This window comes from Canis lupus, chromosome 23 (assembly GCF_048164855.1).
Source record: "Canis lupus baileyi chromosome 23, mCanLup2.hap1, whole genome shotgun sequence".
Classification (NCBI taxonomy): domain Eukaryota; kingdom Metazoa; phylum Chordata; class Mammalia; order Carnivora; family Canidae; genus Canis; species Canis lupus.
In genome coordinates, this window is record NC_132860.1 from 3769641 (window position 1) to 3788372 (window position 18732).

The following is an 18732-nucleotide window of genomic DNA, read 5'->3' on the forward strand; positions in this document are numbered from 1 at the left end:
GGCCAAGCTTATTAACACACACCAGATTTCTGATTTTTTTTAAGAAGAATTCTAATTATATAGAATTTCTAACATAATATTTCCATTTAGAATTGATTGAATCACGTGAGGAAATCAGGGAAAGGTGACATTTGCATCTATGGAAGATTCAAGTAATATAAACCAGAAGCTAAAATTAGTAATTTAGAAATTAAAAGAGTATTATAATCATGTTAACAGATATTTAAATAGTTGCAAATTACTAATTAAATCAAATTTCCAAATGTACAACCAAATTATGTTTGACAATTTCTTTATCTCAATCAGAAATTGCTTAGGTTTCTGTGATATATTCAATAGGAAACTAAACCATGAAACTTGAACTGTAATTCGGAAACTACAATAATATACTGTTATAGGCTGTCAGCATCTCTTGCTTTCTTTGCCCTTTGCATATATCATGTAACTCCATTTTTCTTAAAAGGTTTCAGGATTCTCCTTTAAGATGTGATGGAGTAAAAATTACTAGCAGAGGACAAATTTGAAGCTTAAGCTTCACTGTGGGTCTTAGACAACGGTTTCTCAGGCATGGATTGGTAGCTTTAATGTAACTGCCATTTTACTTGGAAATAGGACTGTGCAATCCAATGCCTATGGGAATGACTGGCTCTTATACTTAGAGACTAGCATATTTAAAACAAGTTCCTAGTCAAGCCACTAAATTCCTTAGGTTTTCAGAGGAAGTTTCTGGAATAAGGTGCCTTCCCTTGGGAGTATCTGTTCCAGCTGAAGCTAACCATACACCAAAATACCCACTGTTCAGATAATGACCTCTTCGTCACAAATCAGTGTCTATTCTATCAGGAGCCTCCTAATTATTAAAACAAAAACAAAATAAAAAATGCTAAGAGTTGTGTGTGACCAAGCTAAAATATTTTTATTAAGACAATTAGCCTTCATTCTGAGGCTAAAGAAAATATCCCCCCCCTTTTTTGGGGAGGGAAATAGCAATAGCACAGCTCAGGCCCTTTCACTAACCTGGTTAAACACATTTGGAGGCTTGTCTTCACTGAACGAATACAGGCTAAACTGCTTTGTTTTGACATTCAAATCCCATTGCAAGTTGGCCCAACTTAACCTCCTTATCTTCCAATCTCTGTCTCACACAACCCACAGTCCAGCTACATCGCTATTCATTTGACAACTATGTTGAATGGCTGCCAAGGGCTGTATGTTTTGCAAGATAAATTAGAAATGGCCCCTGCACTTAAGAACACAGAGTTTGATAAAGGGAGTTATTCTAAGAAACTCATAAACAAAACAAAACACCTATTCTACCAAATATATGAAAGACATTCTAAAAATTCAGAGGAATTATTAAACATCTCTAGTGGTTTTAGGGATGGCTTTAAAGACTGCTTTTGCTTTCTCAATTATAAGTTGCTTTCTCATGCCTTTCTGTGGTTGACCATGATGTTCCCTTTACCGGTACTACCTTTCCTCCTCATATTTCAGCTTCATGGAAAAAATCCTACTCATGAATATTTTGTGCAAATATCTCCTCCCTCAAGCTATTTTTTTCTGTAGCTTCATTCCTACTTCTGTCAGAACATATCACTTCCGTCAATGTGTTTTCACAACACATTATTCATAAATTTACTATAACACTAATCATGTTGCATTTTAACAGACAAGTGGCTATCTTCCTTACTAAACAGTGCATTATATGTATCCCTGATCAAGATCCATACATCAGATTTTTAAAAAGTGCTTTTTTAAAATAAAAAAATAATGGCATTCTGAAAATAAATAGAATTTAGGAGATTATTTGAGGTCAGTTAGAAATTCTGGATAAGATACTTCTAAGAAATTTTAGTTGCTGATTGTCTTATCTTAGATCCAACCAATTATATGAGTAGGTAGGTTAAAACTAAGGAAGCTAATATCTTGAATCCAGTCTCCAGGGGATCAGGAGTGCTTCCAACATCAGCTGTATCCTAAACTCTTAAGTGACTTTTTCATAAATGATTGCAATGTAGCAGCAGAGTAGGAGCATAAATAAGGCTGTTTTGCCTGAAATTACTGGTACAGCTCCATCAGGGTTTTACGAGTGATCAAGCTTTCATTTGATAAGCTGTACATTGGAACCTGCAAGGCTCTGAGGGACAGTAATAAAAATATAACTTCATGCACAGACGTGGAATATTCAACATTAAAAAAATATTCAATATTTTACTTAAAATAGTTTGAATATACAAATCATTATCACTTCAAGTAACTTAGAGTTCCACTGAATGAACTCTATTACTATTCCACAATAATGATATTCATGAACTTGATATTCATGGTTTCTATATTCTTGACCACATTGAAAATACACAATGTAATTCCACTTCTGATTTATTAACTTATAAAGTTGAATAATATGAGTCACTTAGCTTTAGATCAAAGCCAGCAGCATGAACTCGTGATATTTTTCTCTCCTCATCCTTTCTCCATTCATCATTTAAGTAAATAATAACTCCTGAAAAGTCACACATGCAAACATTTCTTTTGAAAAATGGGCCTTGGCATAAGGCAGGATAAAAGTCCAACTAAGGATGATGGGTTAGATTAAAAAAAAAAAATAAAGCCAAAACATATCATTATTCCTTGGTTCTTAGCCTGGGCATAATAGTTTTAGAGACTCTTAAGAGTGAATTGTCAAGTAGGGGTTGATCTATCACTTGAACGTAATCTATAGTCTGCTGTGTATGGAAATAAGAAAAGGTATTTTTTAAAACCATTTCAATTAGTGATCTAGTCACTGTAATATTTTTTACAACACAGACGATAAAATGATAGTGAAGATTGAAAGGGTGGCAAGTACGGACTGTGTCCACATGGTGTTATAAATGTAACTTTCAGTGACATTATGATTCAGAGGGAGTTTTATCTGCTTTGGTAAATATTTCTGCAGTTTTGATTTGGGAACTCTTTGAAGATCTGAGATATATGGCTTATGAAAGTGAAGCATCAGCTCTCAAAATGTTAAGAAATAAATTAAGGCAAAGGTGGATATTCAATAAAGATTTAAGATGTCTGTGGAGTGATGTCAGTCAAAAAAAAAAAGGTTCAGAGATAAATATGTTTTGAATTGTGCACTAATTCAGTATTTTGCAAGCATTTGTTGTATATGAGAATTGAAACAGCCCTCACACAGAGCACAAACCATGCTTGTCTTGCTCAGCCCTATACCCCCAAAGCTTAACACAGAATAAGTGCTAAATAAGTATTATGAAATGGATTATAGTAATTTACACTATGAGAGATACAGATAAGCAAACATATCACTGTGTTATATGATAAAGATTATAACAGAGTAACAAACTGCCAAGCTGTATCAAAGAACAAAAAATGCTTCAAAGAGAAAGAAATACTTGAAAAATCCTTGAGAGAAATTTTGAGGAAAAAGAAAGAGCCTTCCAAGGGGAGAGGCACAAGGAGGAAATATCTCCTATATACCAAACTAGAAATAGCTACATAAATCCTGATATAAACTAGTTTGGGAAAACATAATGGACTTAATTTGACTGAGCTCCAGGTTGAGATTAGCCTTAGTTAGAACCTGATTAAAACTCAAACATGACAGTGTTACCAATCTCTTGGCTCTGCTTCCTCTGGGTTTTCTCTATAATTAGTCTCCACTGATAGTCCCTGACAACACTAGGCCCTTACTTGCTTCAAGTCTCAGTTCCAGCCTCAATACCCTTTTCCCAAGCTCGGAAGGTAAGCTCAGCCTTCCTGACCAAGGTCCTAAAGTCCACTCTGATTGGACAGGCTTAGTCTCTTTTCTAAATCAGTAGGATACTCTGTGGTCATAAAGCAAACCCGCTCAGAGAATATGGTTTTATCCCCTAACATCATGGTCAGAATGTGACAAAGTAAGTTTTCTTATAAGAGACCTCCCTGAACGTTTCCATAAAGAAGGCGAAAATGTGCTCTGGTGCAACTGTGACACACTGCAACTGCCAAGACAGGTCTTATATATTTAGTCCTAGAACCACCCACTGAAAAAAAATCATTTTCCTCAAATAAGGAAAATAAAATCCATTGATTTTTGCTCCCCTCAGGTAACCTGAGTATATACAAACACAGGAAGTCATTAACATCAACAACTTCTGTAGCCACAGCTTCTCAGAGGGTAGAAGAAACTTTAGCCCAGTTTCTGACCAGATGGTTAAACATGACATCTCTCAGTGGCTCTGCAAGTATAAATTTATGCCTAGGTCCGATCCCTGCATGAAATGGAAAACAGGAACACGAAGGACCCACATGGATTCCACCCTGAAATAGAACAAATCGGACAGGCTAGGCCAATCTGAGACCCCAGGAGGAGTTTCTGTAAACAGCCTAAGATTAGCCACTTCCTCCTCCCCCTACAAATTAAATAAAAAAATTTCTCTTAGTGGGAGGAAGAGAAAATCTCAATGTTGCCTTGGGGACACATTAAACTTCTATACGAGGCTTAGTTTTTATCTATTTTAGCTGCAAAAGAGTATAGGGCCAGGAACCTTGAGAGCAGAGGTTAAGGCCACAGTTTTTTTACTTCCTTGAGTTAATAATGATGGCTTGGCTGTGGCCCCAGCCTAATGTTACCAAGGCCTTGACTTTAAAAAGTGAGGAAAGCTAAAGTGGGTCTCCTAGAAATAGCAAGGTGTCTATGAACAGTACTGGTCAACATTATTAATTTAGCATTTGAGGCCTACTCTTCTATCCATATTTAGCTTACCTTCCACTCTCCTACAACGTCAATCTTTCACTCTAACCAAGCTGACCTTTTCTTGTCACTGTCCTACCAAAAACTAGAAATTTTATCACCATATCACTATTGAAAACTCTTCCTACTATAATTGATAGAAGAGTCAAGTCAAATGAACAACATCCCATAAGGAATTCATTAGCCTAGTGACTGAAATCACTGGAAGGAAGGCTAACCTCAGGCACACTTTAAATTAGGGGCACAGACTATATCATCAGAGGGTAGGAGGAAAAAGGTTGATCTTCCAAGAAAAATCCAGAATGTTCATGCTGGTAGAAAGAGGTATGTATGTAATTGTGGCAAAAACAAAAAACAAAAAACAAAAAAAAAAAAGCAAAAAAAAAAACTGACAAACACATGTATGCATAGACATACAAATGAATACTTTATGACACCATATACTGTGGTCGATCCATGTCATTTCATTTCCTTTTCATTTCCTAGGAGTGACTTCCTCCTTTCTTTTAAACAGTCTGTCCCTCTTTCAAGTTTCTTTCCATTTCTATTCTCTTGGGGCCACACAGATCTATTTCTTCTGAAAGTTCAAAACATATATCCTTTATCATTGATTTTTCCCTTTGGCACACACTATAATGAATAGTCACCTCATTTTCCCCCTGAGTGATCAGTTCCGACTTACAAGCAGCTTACAAGCAACTTCTGTGTGCTATGAGAGTTAAACTCTAAAGTTCACCGCATGAGAGACAGAAAACCACTACCCTAAGGAACAGGATAATATACTGTGTTGGTTTTCCAGAATAGCTTAGCGAAATTTAATTAATTCAACATGTGACTGAGGTACAATATTAAAATTCTAACTTGACTCTCCAGAACCATCCTAAATCCCTTGCTCTAACACCTGCTACTTATACTAGGAGAGGAAAAGAATAACACAGGACATTGCTTCTACCTCTTGCTTCACTAGACCTGGGAGGTAGGAGAGGCGTTCAATTGCAATCCTTTGTGATGGCGCCCATGTTCTGCATTACAGCGGCTGGAGTCACCATGCTCCAAAAGCACAAATAAAAAAATAGAGAAAAAAAAGAAAAAAACCAACAGGTGAGTTGAATGAAATGACATGGGCGGAGGATGCACAACATAATGTGATATTTGTGGAGGATGAGGAGGCTCATGCAGATGAGGATTAAAATGGCGGCCAAGTCAAGACCCATAAGGTGTACATTAAAAAGAAACAGTAGGGGAAGATCATCACAAATAAAGGGGCATTCTGACTTAGAAACATATAATATAAGCCCTGGAGAAGACTCTTCCCTAGCTTAACTTTCAGGAAATTAAAGACCAAAATTAAACTGTCATGGACACATCTACACAGGGGCCACATTGAAATATTCTCCATGCAGGCTCTCTTTTTGCCCATGGCTGCCAATTCCTTCTTTGTAAGCATCTACCACTGAAGATTTGAATACTGACCTTGTTTAGGGTTTGATGACAACACGAGCCTAAAACTGAAAAAGACCCTAACTAGTGCTAAGTACTCATGGATGAAAATGGGGCAAGTGATGCCACTGAAGTCTGGGATGTCAGGAAGAATAGGGTTGATACCAGCTGCACCCACTCGCATCGATGCATTCAGGGGTGTGTGTCAAATTACACTGTATATATGGCACAGGGCTGCATTTTGTTTACATGTGTGTATGGTGCATTGTATATATAGCTACTAAGTATTAATGTAATGAATGAATGCCTTTAACACTTGAAGCAGCCAGCATGTTATAGTCTCCTTTCAATTAATTCCTAATTTTTTTTGTAAGATATGCTTATTTGAGAGAGAGAAAGAGAGAGCAGGGGGAGAGACAGAGGAAGAGAGAGAGAGAGAATCTCAAAGAGACTACCCGCTAAGCCTAGAGCTCGACACAGGGTTTCATCGCAAGATCCTGAGATCATGACCTGAGTCAAAATCAAGAGTCCGACACTTAACCAGCTGAGCTACCCAGAAGCTCTTATTTCCTAACCTTGTACCAATACCTTACATTTTGCTAGGTCTTACATTGTATTGTTGACCCATAGGTAATTACGATGTATATATTTGAACATCCACTAGTTCCACTTATTTGCCCACCATTTATCTGTGATGAAATAATGCCCTTTATAATTCAAATTTTAAAGTATCTGCATATGTATTTTATTGAGCGAACAGAATTTTACTTTTTAGCACTTCATCATGTAAAGGATAACTATAATAAGGATACGAGATAAATTGTTGAGAAGAGTTTCATTCGGCTTCTGAGGCAAAAAACAAGATGAAAAAATGACCAAGCTCTCTGTGGTTATTGTATTTTCACCAGAGATTATGAAATATGCAGCATTTGTATGCATCAGTCAGGTGATTTCCAAAATCTATGCTCTTGACTCTGCTACAGAACTCACTGTTTCTTTACATGCTTTTGCTATGAGACTTTTCTCCATTGTGGCCTTGGAAATAAGCCTAAATTTTGAAATCTGGCTGGAGAGAGGCAAGTATTCCGTGGACAAGAACTATGAGACACTGAATTGTGCTTAACTACGGGCATCAGATAAGAATTCTGAAGAAAACAGCAGCAGGACAGATAGAAGGGAAGGATAATTTCTTCAGTGTTAATGAAAAATAAACCAAGAAATGATGATATCAGGATTCTTATGTTACCAGAGATGCTTAGACCAATACCCCCAGATCTTTATCTTTTTGAAATTAATCATAAATCACTTTTAAGAAAGTTTGATCTAAAAATCATATTGTTACAAGCATTCATTAGAAAACTCACAGTGATGTGTGTATTTGTAGACCACTTTGATTTTCAGATTCAATACCTCCAGTCCTCAGAGCAACTCATATGAATGGCCCAACACTTTCTGAGTCGAGAAGACACAAGGGAGTAATACGCGTAGGCAGAACACTGGAAGTAGTAAACGAGGAGACATCTCATATCCATTAAATATGTATTCTAAGCCCTGTCCCTGCACACGGCATTTTTTTCATACGGTTTCTCAATCCCACAATCAATTCTGCAAAGTGAGTGTCCCACTAAGAACAGGCAGAGAAATATTAAGTAACTTTCACAAGCTCTAAATCTATGTTTGAGTCCCAGCCAAAGGTGTCCAGTGCCAAGCCCAGCCATCTTTTATCATCGTGACCCAGGGGAGTTAGAGGACCCATGAGGGCCTGACAATTCGGGATAGAGAAAATTACAGACTGACCTCGAGATCTAATTATCTGTGTAATATTAGGCAAGCTACTCATCATGCTTTCTTGGCCTCACTCTCACATTCTCATATAAAAGGAGCTTGTGAATCTAGCCCTTCCCATCTCTGAGTTTAGTCAAGTTAATCTAGATAATACATGGTTGTCTCTAAAATCTCTGCCTCCTTGTTTGATGCACTAGTCAGTGGTCAGATAAGGCCTCTCACTTCTAAAGGCTATATCATCTTTTTAAGATGAACATAGTGAAGACTTTCCTCTGCCTGCTTTTAGTTTTGGGGAACAAAATACAGAAGTTTAATTTCTAGCACACACAGAAAAGTTTCCCTTTCCCACCTCTCAATGAATTTAAGTAAAATCCCTAACTGCTTTCAAAAACCCATGACACTCTGAGAAGAGAACATTGTTTCGGGATGTTGGTGCCAAAACTAACACAGCCTCCCTGGATCCAGGACAAACTACTGGCCTCATCAAATGCACTGAGCACCCACTGGCATCATGGGACATCACTAACGGAGCGGCCAAGTGAAATCTCGGTTCTCGTGCAACCAGCACCTGTTTTCTTTCCAGTGCCTCACAAACTTTCCTTTAGAAACATCTCTCTTGTTAGAGAAAAGTGAATACCCACACACATCTCTAAGCTAACAAGAATTTCTTTGAAGTCTGGCATTTTATTATAAAAATTAATTTAAGCATTGATTCTACTTCCTACCACACCCTCCTTTATTTTAGTATTAAACATTAGTGGGATAACTTATCAAGTAAAATAAATGTTCCTGAAGTTTGTGACCTTTATTCTCTGTAGAGTCGTGTGTTCCTGTGGACAACTATGTTTGAATTTGAGTAGCTCAGTTTGCCCTACGTAGATTCCACAATTTGCCTCATGTGGACTGTAATCCCCAGAACATGGTTAATCACCACATTCTGGAATATTCCAACATTCTGGAATGCTGTTGTAATATATAATCTACCTTATATAATATACTTAGCTTAACAGCATTTCATAGATCCTTACTAGTGACAGCCATTGTGTTATACTGTTGTGGTTTCATTTAATATTCTTACCTTCTCTGTGAGGTACAGATTTATACACCCTTATTATATATATGGAAAAAGAAACATATAAAGGTTCACTGAATTTTCTGATTCACAGAAATCACACAGCTAAAAAGTATCAGAGCAACCTCTGAGCTCTAGCTTGACTAGGGTCTAAGCAGTTACCTCTCTATCGTTTATGCAGAATAACAGTTTTAATTTGCACAAAGATACTGGATTATTTTAGAGGATCTATTCTTAGGTAGACAATTGGTTCTGTAGCAACCAGTTTGTGTTCAGTTAAAATGTGTAGCTCAAAAAATTATAAAAATAAATGTCATAGACTTTTGGACTTATATAAATTAGAATATGAGAATATTAAATCTGAGATTTTATTTATAGTTTATATATTTTCTACTCATAAATGAGAGCAAGAACTTTCTGTATAGAATTTTCAGGGAACATAACACGTTTATTTAGCTTTTGAGAACTCAAATTATAGACCAGAATAAAGGAAAGGATACACAATATGAGAGCTGAAACCTGAGAATGTGAAAATAAGATATAAACATGGGAAATGTAGGTAGTTCATTGGTCATCTAAAAATAGGCAAAACACCACTCTCAATAATAGGATCCACCACAGCTGACTCAAGGGACAGCAATGGTTTTTCCAACATTCTTGAGGACATGCAAAGTATCCCCATGTTATGAAACACAGTTTCCCCAGCGTGCAAATTTATATTAGGCAGTAAAATAAATCAGAATTTATGGTGACTTGCAGAACTTGCTGGACCCTCCTGATAGAGCCTTATTTTTTTTTTAATAAATACCTATAAAATTAAATCAGAGAATCTTTGAAAGAGGTTCAGAGAATGTACCCTCTAAGTCCTTTGCTTTTCAAATGAGGAAACCAGTCCAGAGCGGCTTTCTCTTGCTGGATCCACCCACTGCCTATTCTTGGCCAATGTGTCTCTTGTGAAGTTATTCCCACTCCAGAGTAGAAGTTCAGCTGTGACTCAGGAAGAAACCAACCAGGGCAGAGGATTGGGAGAGAGGGGTATTGCTGTATCTTTTTCCTGTTTACTCAGTGATTTTCAGTGTACTCTGGGGTCAGAGCAGAACTGAGAGCTTTGCAGTCTCAGCAAAAGCGACATGACTCTGGAGTCAGCAGCAGCTATTTCTCTTTTCATGCTGATAATCAGCATGTTCTATGATTTTATTTTTCCCCTGAAAACTTAGCCTAAAACCTCACAATGATTTCTAGATTTTAGAATCTATTGTACTTTTGAAGGGAATAATACTTGCAAGTTAACTAAAGTACATTTTCTATAACTGGTTATAAATTATCAGTAGCGGGCTGGCTCAGCTGTTTGGTGCCGCCTTCAGCCCAGGCTGTGATCCTGGGGTCCGGGGATCGTGTCCCACATTGGGCTCCTTGCATGGAGCCTGCTTCTCCCTCTGCCTGGGTCTCTGCCTCTCTCTCTCTCTCTCTGTGTGTCTCTCATGAATAAATAAATAAAATCTTTAAAAAAATATCAGTAGCTTACCTGATTTTATACCTTAAGATGGGAACCCACCCACTATTATATAGAGAGCCCTTTGTCAACTGTCTTCCGGAAAGAGCTCTATGAATAAAGATTGTGACTGTATATCACGATGCCAACCTGAGAATCTCATCAGAAACATTTCACCACAGTCCTTGGTTTTCTGTAGGAAGTGCTGTATAAGCCAAGGTACTGAGGCCTATTCCAAAACCAGAGTAAGACCTTTTCATCTGCTACCAAAGACACGATACCAGGATATCTTTGAAGGAAAATATCTATGCATTTGCATCTGTCTCTGTCTCTATCCAATTTAGTGAACTCCACCAGGTATTATGCAGTATGAAATGGCCACTTATCAATACTTCCATTATCATACCTTGTATGGTATCAGAAAGGCCACTTTCTAACTTATCATTTTGAATTGTAATAGATGTACTCAATTCCTAGTAGCATATTTTCAGTAGGCATTTAACCAAATGATGGTTGTTGGGAGTATTTCATTTTACAACATCACATTAGCATTAACTTTTCATTTTACCATGGCAGCCAAGGATGCATATTATATGAATCTAGATTGCTCTTCTTAAGACAGAATGAGTTGAAGGCCCCTAGGCAGAGCCATTAAGAGATCAGAGTTATATTAAAAAATTCCACAAAGGAAGTGAGGGTTTCAATCAATTGGCCCATCTTTGTAAAGTCATATTAGAAACAAGCAATTCAGCTTCTCAGTTCATAGAGCTCTCTGCTGGTCTCTGCCTAGGGAATTGAAGAAAAGTACAACATACCCCTTATCTCATGGGAGTTTATTCTCTATTTACTAAAACTGCACTGAAAGCTGAAAGTTACACCCAATACCTAACAGCAAAAGATTTAAATGCAAGATTAAACGCAGAAAATAAATATTTAACATTGATACCAATGCCACAGAAATGGATACTCTGGGCATCTAATACAGGGAAAATTAGATGTTACATAGAAAGGATGACAGGGAGGGCCCTTTGGAAGAGTTTGATCTGAATTTAACTGAGGGTAATATGCAAATGTAAGAAAAATAGGAAGACACTCTGTCAAGTATGTCAGTGGATCAAGAACCTTAGTATAAAAGCCTATTGACGAAAGACCTATAGTTGGTTGTAGAGTAGTACAATCAGAAACTATCTGGAAAAAGTGCCAGAATGTAGAGATCATTGTAGGGGGCCTTTGCTAATTAACATATCATGACCCTTGACCAAAACACTTATTTTCAAACTTTAGTATGTATGGACATATCATGAGGGATTTCTAAAATCTAGATTCTGAGATAGCATCCACAGAGTTTACATACAGAGAATCTGGGATGGGATCCTAGAATCCCCATGTATCACGAGTACCCTGGTGATTCTAACGCAAGTGCTCCATGGACTATACTTGACTTTGGAAACCACCCTGCCAAAGCACTATTCTCTAACTGATATGTTCCTGCCCTGAATGAGACTAGCAGAATAAAATAGTGACCTATTTCAATAATATATATGGATTTTTTTCATAGCTAGATTTAGAGAATGTAGTTACATCAGGCGTTGGACCTTCCAAATACGAGACATTTCTTAGGAAGTGGCAGAGAGCTGGGCACAGAGGAGACATCTAATAAATCTAAGTTGTTGATGATGGTAGCATAATAACTATTATTAGTCATGTGGCAACGGTCATAGTTCTAAGCATCTCAAGAACTTAGAACCTCTAATTTCTTCTAACTAAGCAAAAACCTTTTTACACAGTAGCCTTTTACTTTCTGGTCAGAGACGGTCTTCTGGGCTGCAATTAGCTGGATACTCACCCTCCATCCTAGGTCATAGAACAGAATCTGTTCTTTGGATCTCCTTGCATATCTTTAGAAACCATGCTCTTTGTTTCCTAAGACAAAGAAATGAAGAGTGCAAAGCCCAATTCATAAAGCCCCAATCACCCATGATGATGATTTTCTTTTTATGCTGACCTTAGCACAGCTGGAAATTCTGCAGAGTGGTTAGTCATTTCTAGGTTCCAAGACATATCGAGAAGGATAAATATAGTCAAATTCTCAGAGCATGCAGTGACTGAATGTGTGTCTGTGTTGCGATCATGTGGTTTGAAGGGGATATGTGATGTTTATAAATGTTTATATTTATTCCTCTGGCTAATACTGGATAGTGTAATACTTTTTAAAAAATATGGTATTTGACTGAGCTCATATGAGACCTTAAAATCTGCTATTCTTAGGAAAGCACAATAGTTAATTGTCTTATGACTCAAGTTATACTTCAGCAGAGTAGGTTTATTTTCATCTTGTATCAGGCAGACATTATACCAAGGAAACTTGGAGGGATGATATTTATTTTAGTGTAAAATGGAATGGACAAGACACTATGAGACCCAATTTCTTATCTCCATTTAAGGTTACAAGTAACTGTGTAACTCTGGGTAAATCATTTTAAGTTAATCTTCAGCTGCAAATAAAAGGCAACAGAAAGGGTTCTTATTTGGCTCAAAATATTGTTATCAATCAATAATATACCAGCGCCTGGCTAAGATTGGGGATTTTTTAAAAAATAAGAATTAAAAGAAGGAAATGAGTCATTTATGGAAATGTCTTAAAGGCAATTTTTAAATATAGAAACTGTGGGACAACTTCTAGTATTTAATAGTTAACTGCTCCAAAGTTAGGTTGGTTTACCAGGAACTATTTGAATTTGATGGACTTTCTAATACAGATAGGACAGGATATTAAACCATTCTGAAAATGACTCAATATATAGGACACATTCAAAATTAACACAGTCATTATTTAAAAGCAGCAAGTTAACATTTTCTATAGACCAATTAGTCTTACCTAGATTATAAAGTTTTTGTAAATATCTTTTCTTATAAAGATTTCAACTCAACCATTCTGAGTTGAAAATAGCAAGTTGGCTTGTAAACTAGTGGTCTATAAATCTATACTTGAAATATGATGGATAATTATAATAATATTTTACTTCCTCATGCTTCAGAACATTTAGAGAGTAGACTAGGATTCAAGTATTTGGCATTGTCAATAAAATAGTAAATGTTGTTTTTGTCAGGTTAAGTAGTAAGACTGGTACTTGCACTTATACTAGTGTAGTAGCAACAACATTTATAATTGGAGAAATCTGGGTCCAAGTTGGTTTATCACTTACTAAAATTTCACTGTAAAATATCACTGATATGCAGTTTCTCCATTTATAAAAATGGGAGTAAAAAATGATTTGATCTACAAGGTGGCTGCGAAAGTCAAATATAAAAGAACTCCATAAATTATGAAATTCTTTGCATATGTTGACTTTTTTACTATTGTTATACATTATATGTAAACAGAAGCTTTGTCTTGACCCTTCTTTACATTCTGGTCTTTATCTAGCTTAACGATGTGCATTGGAAATGTTCTAAATCTAATTATTTTCATTAAGCTTTTTTGTTATAGCTGTTGGTGGCTTTTAAAATCAACTGATCTATTCTAGACATTTTACAGATTAGAAAAATTACTCAGGAGGGATGTTAAAACCTTGCCCCAAGTGATACTGCTTGTTGGTGGCTGAGCGGGACCTTACCTTGACTTTTTATTAGAGTTCTCCAATGACTTCACTAGCATTACATAATTCATTTCTCCAAATCTCCAAAGCTGGTCTTTCAGGATGTTAGGAAATGTTCTGTGTAAAAGGGCTTGGGTGTCTAATAAATATTTAAATTTCTAATATGAAATTCTAGATTAAATAAAATCAACAAATTTTTTAAAAGTTCAATCACATACACTCACAAATGTGCTGGACTGTGTTGTGATGGAAGCTTCATTACCTGTTTCTCAAGGATAAAATACATACATATATATATATATATATATATATATATATTTACGTATGTGTATTTATAAAAAACACATGTAAATATGCATGTATGTGTGTGTATATATATGCATACAGAACATTCACAGCACTGCCTGAGGTATGGAAATGATATGTATGTGCTTATCATTCATATCACAATGGTGATAATGATGAGCATGATGAGGAAATGTTCATAACCTTAAAAGTTATTTAAAGCACAATCCAGAATTCAGGAATTATATTTATATTCTCATTACAGATTACTGATGAAATCCATTTCTGAAACATAAAGAAGCATTTTCTTCCATGGTACTGTTTCTTAATCAGATTTTCCATGAAGTGTTGAGAAAAGAAAAAGGACACTAAGTTGAGAGACACAAAACAGATTAAGAGCTTGCTTCTTGCTTCTTTCTTCTCCTTTTGCCACCACCCACCCCATTGACACACACACACACACACACACACACACACCACAATAGATAGATATATGTGTGCAACTTAGGTCCAATTGCATTATTTTTCTGGCCTTTGATTTCTCTTATTTAATAAAGTTCAAGATAAATGAAATTTGCCTCTAGGATGTCTTGTGAGAACTATTCATATTCTGTAGGTATGAATTATCTTCAAGTTATTATACAAGTAAAAGGTATAAATACTGTTTTTGCTGGCAATGGAATATTTTTCTTTTTAGATATACAACTTTCTATGGACTAACATTCACCTATTATATTCTATTTCCCTATGCTAGGGATACATGCATATGTATGCTGAAAACATACTGTCACATTACTGAGGTGAAAACTCTTTCCCTGCTTCCACTGTTACCTCAGTTTCATCTTCATATAGATACTCCAACCACTAACTCTCAGTTATAGACATTCAATGAATATTTTATTTTAAAAAAAAATCCAATAAATACATTTAAATGGATACAACTTGATTCTCTTGAATACAAGGTGAAAAGATCTAGAATACAAAGTAGATTCTAGGATGCTTAATGCTTCATAAAAATTTTAAATGAAGGACAAATTCCACATGGGTACTATCTTGTTTGATGGTATCATCAAGCAAAAAAAAATTGTGTGGTAATTTCCATATAGTATTTTGGCAGATAAAATGCATGTAGAAGTAGACTTAAACAAATACTCCCTGTGACAGGAAATAAATTAAAAATATGAGTGAAGTAAGTCAGTCGGAGAAGGACAAACATTACATGTTCTCATTCATTTGGGGAATATAAATAATAGTGAAAGGGAATATAAGGGAAGGGAGAAGAAATGGGTAGGAAATATCAGAAAGGGAGACAGAACGTAAAGACTGCTAACTCTGGGAAACGAACTAGGGATGGTAGAAGGGGAGGAGGGCGGGGGGTGGGAGTGAATGGGTGACGGGCACTGGGGGTTATTCTGTATGTTAGTAAATTGAACACCAATAAAAAATAAATTAAAAAAAAGAATAAAAAAATAAACTACACTTTACCATTTAGTCACTTAATTAATCATATTTATGACATAGGAATAATGCAAAAAACAATTGTGAAAAGGCGATTACCTTCAAGAAGCATAATCTAATCACATTATATAATAGAAGATGAGCCATGGACATATGTATTTACAACAATAAAAACCTAGAATGTGAACATTTTTATATATAGGACAAACTTTTGTTTAGAACTTAGAGACAGAAAATATTCCTTTATATAAAGAGTTAACCATAGGCATTTGGGACGAAGATGAATTTTTTTTTTTCTTCTCAGTGAGATCTTACTAAATTTAGGAAGGAGAAATAATTATTGGACATTATTTTGAAAGAATAACATGAACAGTAATTGGAAAGTGTAAGTAAATCATTCCTGTAGGCTATAGGTAGGTTACATGAAACTGGCAAAGTTCTGGGGGAAAAAAATTAGATCCTAGAGCACCAGGTGTATAACACAGGCCACACAGATTTAATAGAAATTGCAAACAAAAGTGGGAAAAGGTCAGACTTGTGCTTAGGAAGGATTATGTGTCTGTCCATGGGCAAGAGTAGAAGGTAGAAGGTAAAAGACAATACAGGTGCGCGCACTAGGGGAATGAAGAGGGCCAATCCTTCAGCCCCTCAGCCAGGCGATCGATGAGTCAGGATATAAACAGTCCTCTATTGCCAGGCACCGTATTGAGTACTGGCACCATAGTGGTGGGCCAGGAGGTAAAGAAGACATACATTAAACTAATATGCATAGAAATAAACATGCACTTTATATGAAATAAATGCCGAGGAGTGTTTGAGATGATTTAGAGGATACTGACAAAAATAAGAATGTAAGAAGAAGGAGGCATTTCTAGGGAGTTTAGTTTATTTGTGTTGAATTTGGGGGACTGCCAAGGATATTGAGGTGAAAGTGTCTTCCAGGCACTGGGGAAGAGTTCATACCTAAGCTATGGTTGTGCAATGCTAGCTTCATGAAGACAGCAGTTGAGTTTACTGCAGAGATGACCAGGAGACAAGAAATTTGGTGAAAAGAACATGGATATTTAAACCATGATTAAACTGGTAAATACTTTATTTGTAAACCTCCTTTTCCCATCTACATCTACTGTGCTGTACTGTTCATTTATAAAAAAGAATGTATTTTTTCCATTCATGCAATTGTAGGTTCAATACCCAGTAATACTTTCAATCTAAAAAAAGAGAAATAACAGGATGGATGAAAGAAGATTTAAAAAGTTGCTGTATCCTTCTGATTATAGAACCGCCCATACTGTAAAACAAGTCATATAATACAAAAGAGTCTATGAATAACAAATCAACGATTGGTTGGGAGTCACATAAAACTTCTTTTCAAACATCTCAAAATAAATAAATATGCCAAGTTTTCTTAGAAGAATCCTCTGCTTGCAAAATGGAATTTGTTATTTCTGCAAGTTCTTTTTCATTGGACAAAGATTAATGTCCTGTAACATCCAGAGCTATGAAGACTTTGCTTAACTTTTACTTTTCTCATTGCACTGTCTTTTTTTATGAGTAAAGATAAACAACTAACTCTTAAGGGAATTTTCCTTTAGAACAATATTTAAAATATTAATTTATTAGACGATTTTTTTCTACAAAGCCCAATTAATTCCCCATTGCCATCTCATAGCTGTTCACATAAGCCAAACCCACAGAATTTTTTAATGAATGTAGGCTATTAGTGTATATAGCTTCTTTTCCTCAAAACTGCAATGCAAAAATGAAAACTGTTGGATGCTAGATAAGTGATTATCACCCATAGGTATCAAAAAAGGATTTTTTCATATTGAATTCTATCAACATTGTCAGGTCACATAATCACGTCATAAAATAACATGAACAAAAAGAATATTCTCTTGTTCTTAATGAGAAGGTAAACAGCACATATTATCCTTCATGTAATTATATAAAAGAAAATAGAAATAAAAGAAATGAATGAAAGATGGCAGAACTTTGAAGTTCATGGAAACAATCCCTGATTTCATCCATCATCGCAAACAAAACTAAGACTTGATAGACTTGAGTGTTCAGAAAAACAAAATCTACTTCAATATTAACACTTTTCTCGGGTTCCTTAAATTTGTTTTCTGGCATTTCACTCTATTGAGAGAACCCTCTGTTCTTTTTGTAGAAATTTATATGTTTTGTGGAAAAACAATCAAAGAAACTAAAATTGACATGAGTTTTACCACCACAAAGTAGGTGACATTGAGATGTATTTGTTACATACCTGACATTAAAAAAATACAAATGTAAGATGCTCTAAAATATCAAACTGAAGTTTAGCTTACCAGCGGGGACAGAATTGGAGTGCTGAAGTTCCAACTGACTGGAATCATCAGAGAGTTCAGTCAAACAGGTTAAAGTAAACTCTGGGTTGGAAGCAGGCTCATGTTTAAAGCCTTCAGGAGAAAGATAATCCAGCTCAAACTTCACAGTTGACATTGCAAAATTCTTAAAGAGCTATGTAAGTCAAAGTTCACACTACTGAAGTTTCAAAAATCGTAGGTGACAGGACAAAAAAATCACTGTATTATAATCTGTAGTAACTCCAGGCTTTCCGGTGATTATTCTCACTTGGAAATCCAAAAGAGATAAAACATGCAGAGCTGACTCTCTTAAGCTTCCTGTATTCATGCCTTTTTCTAGGCAACTGTCTTCAACAGGATGGATGGATTTTAGAGTCGTTTTTTTCTTGATGGTATCTTGCTGCCTTAAAATGATAGCAGCACTAACCCCATCTCAGAGAGGCTGCGATGAAAAGTAAAATGGGCTAAGTGAGGACATAGGCAAGGCTGCAGAGAGATGCTTTTAGTAACTT

The 18732-nt window shown here is 35.9% G+C and overlaps 1 protein-coding gene across 5 annotated transcripts in view; it reads right to left on the minus strand.

Annotated features, from left to right (window-relative positions):
• Positions 1-18717, minus strand: part of ANO3 (anoctamin 3) — a 372668-nt gene extending 353951 nt beyond the window's left edge. For 4 of the 5 annotated variants that reach the window (XM_072793741.1, XM_072793740.1, XM_072793739.1 and 1 more), the window contains exon 1: positions 18203-18717. In XM_072793741.1, the coding sequence (XP_072649842.1) occupies positions 18203-18356 (154 nt within the window). In that variant the 5' untranslated portion in view covers positions 18357-18717. Of the gene's footprint in view, positions 1-7542; positions 7675-8766; positions 8878-18202 lie in introns of those variants that run through there. The other variant, XM_072793743.1, reaches the window with a different exon arrangement.
• Positions 18718-18732: the final 15 nt, after the last annotated feature.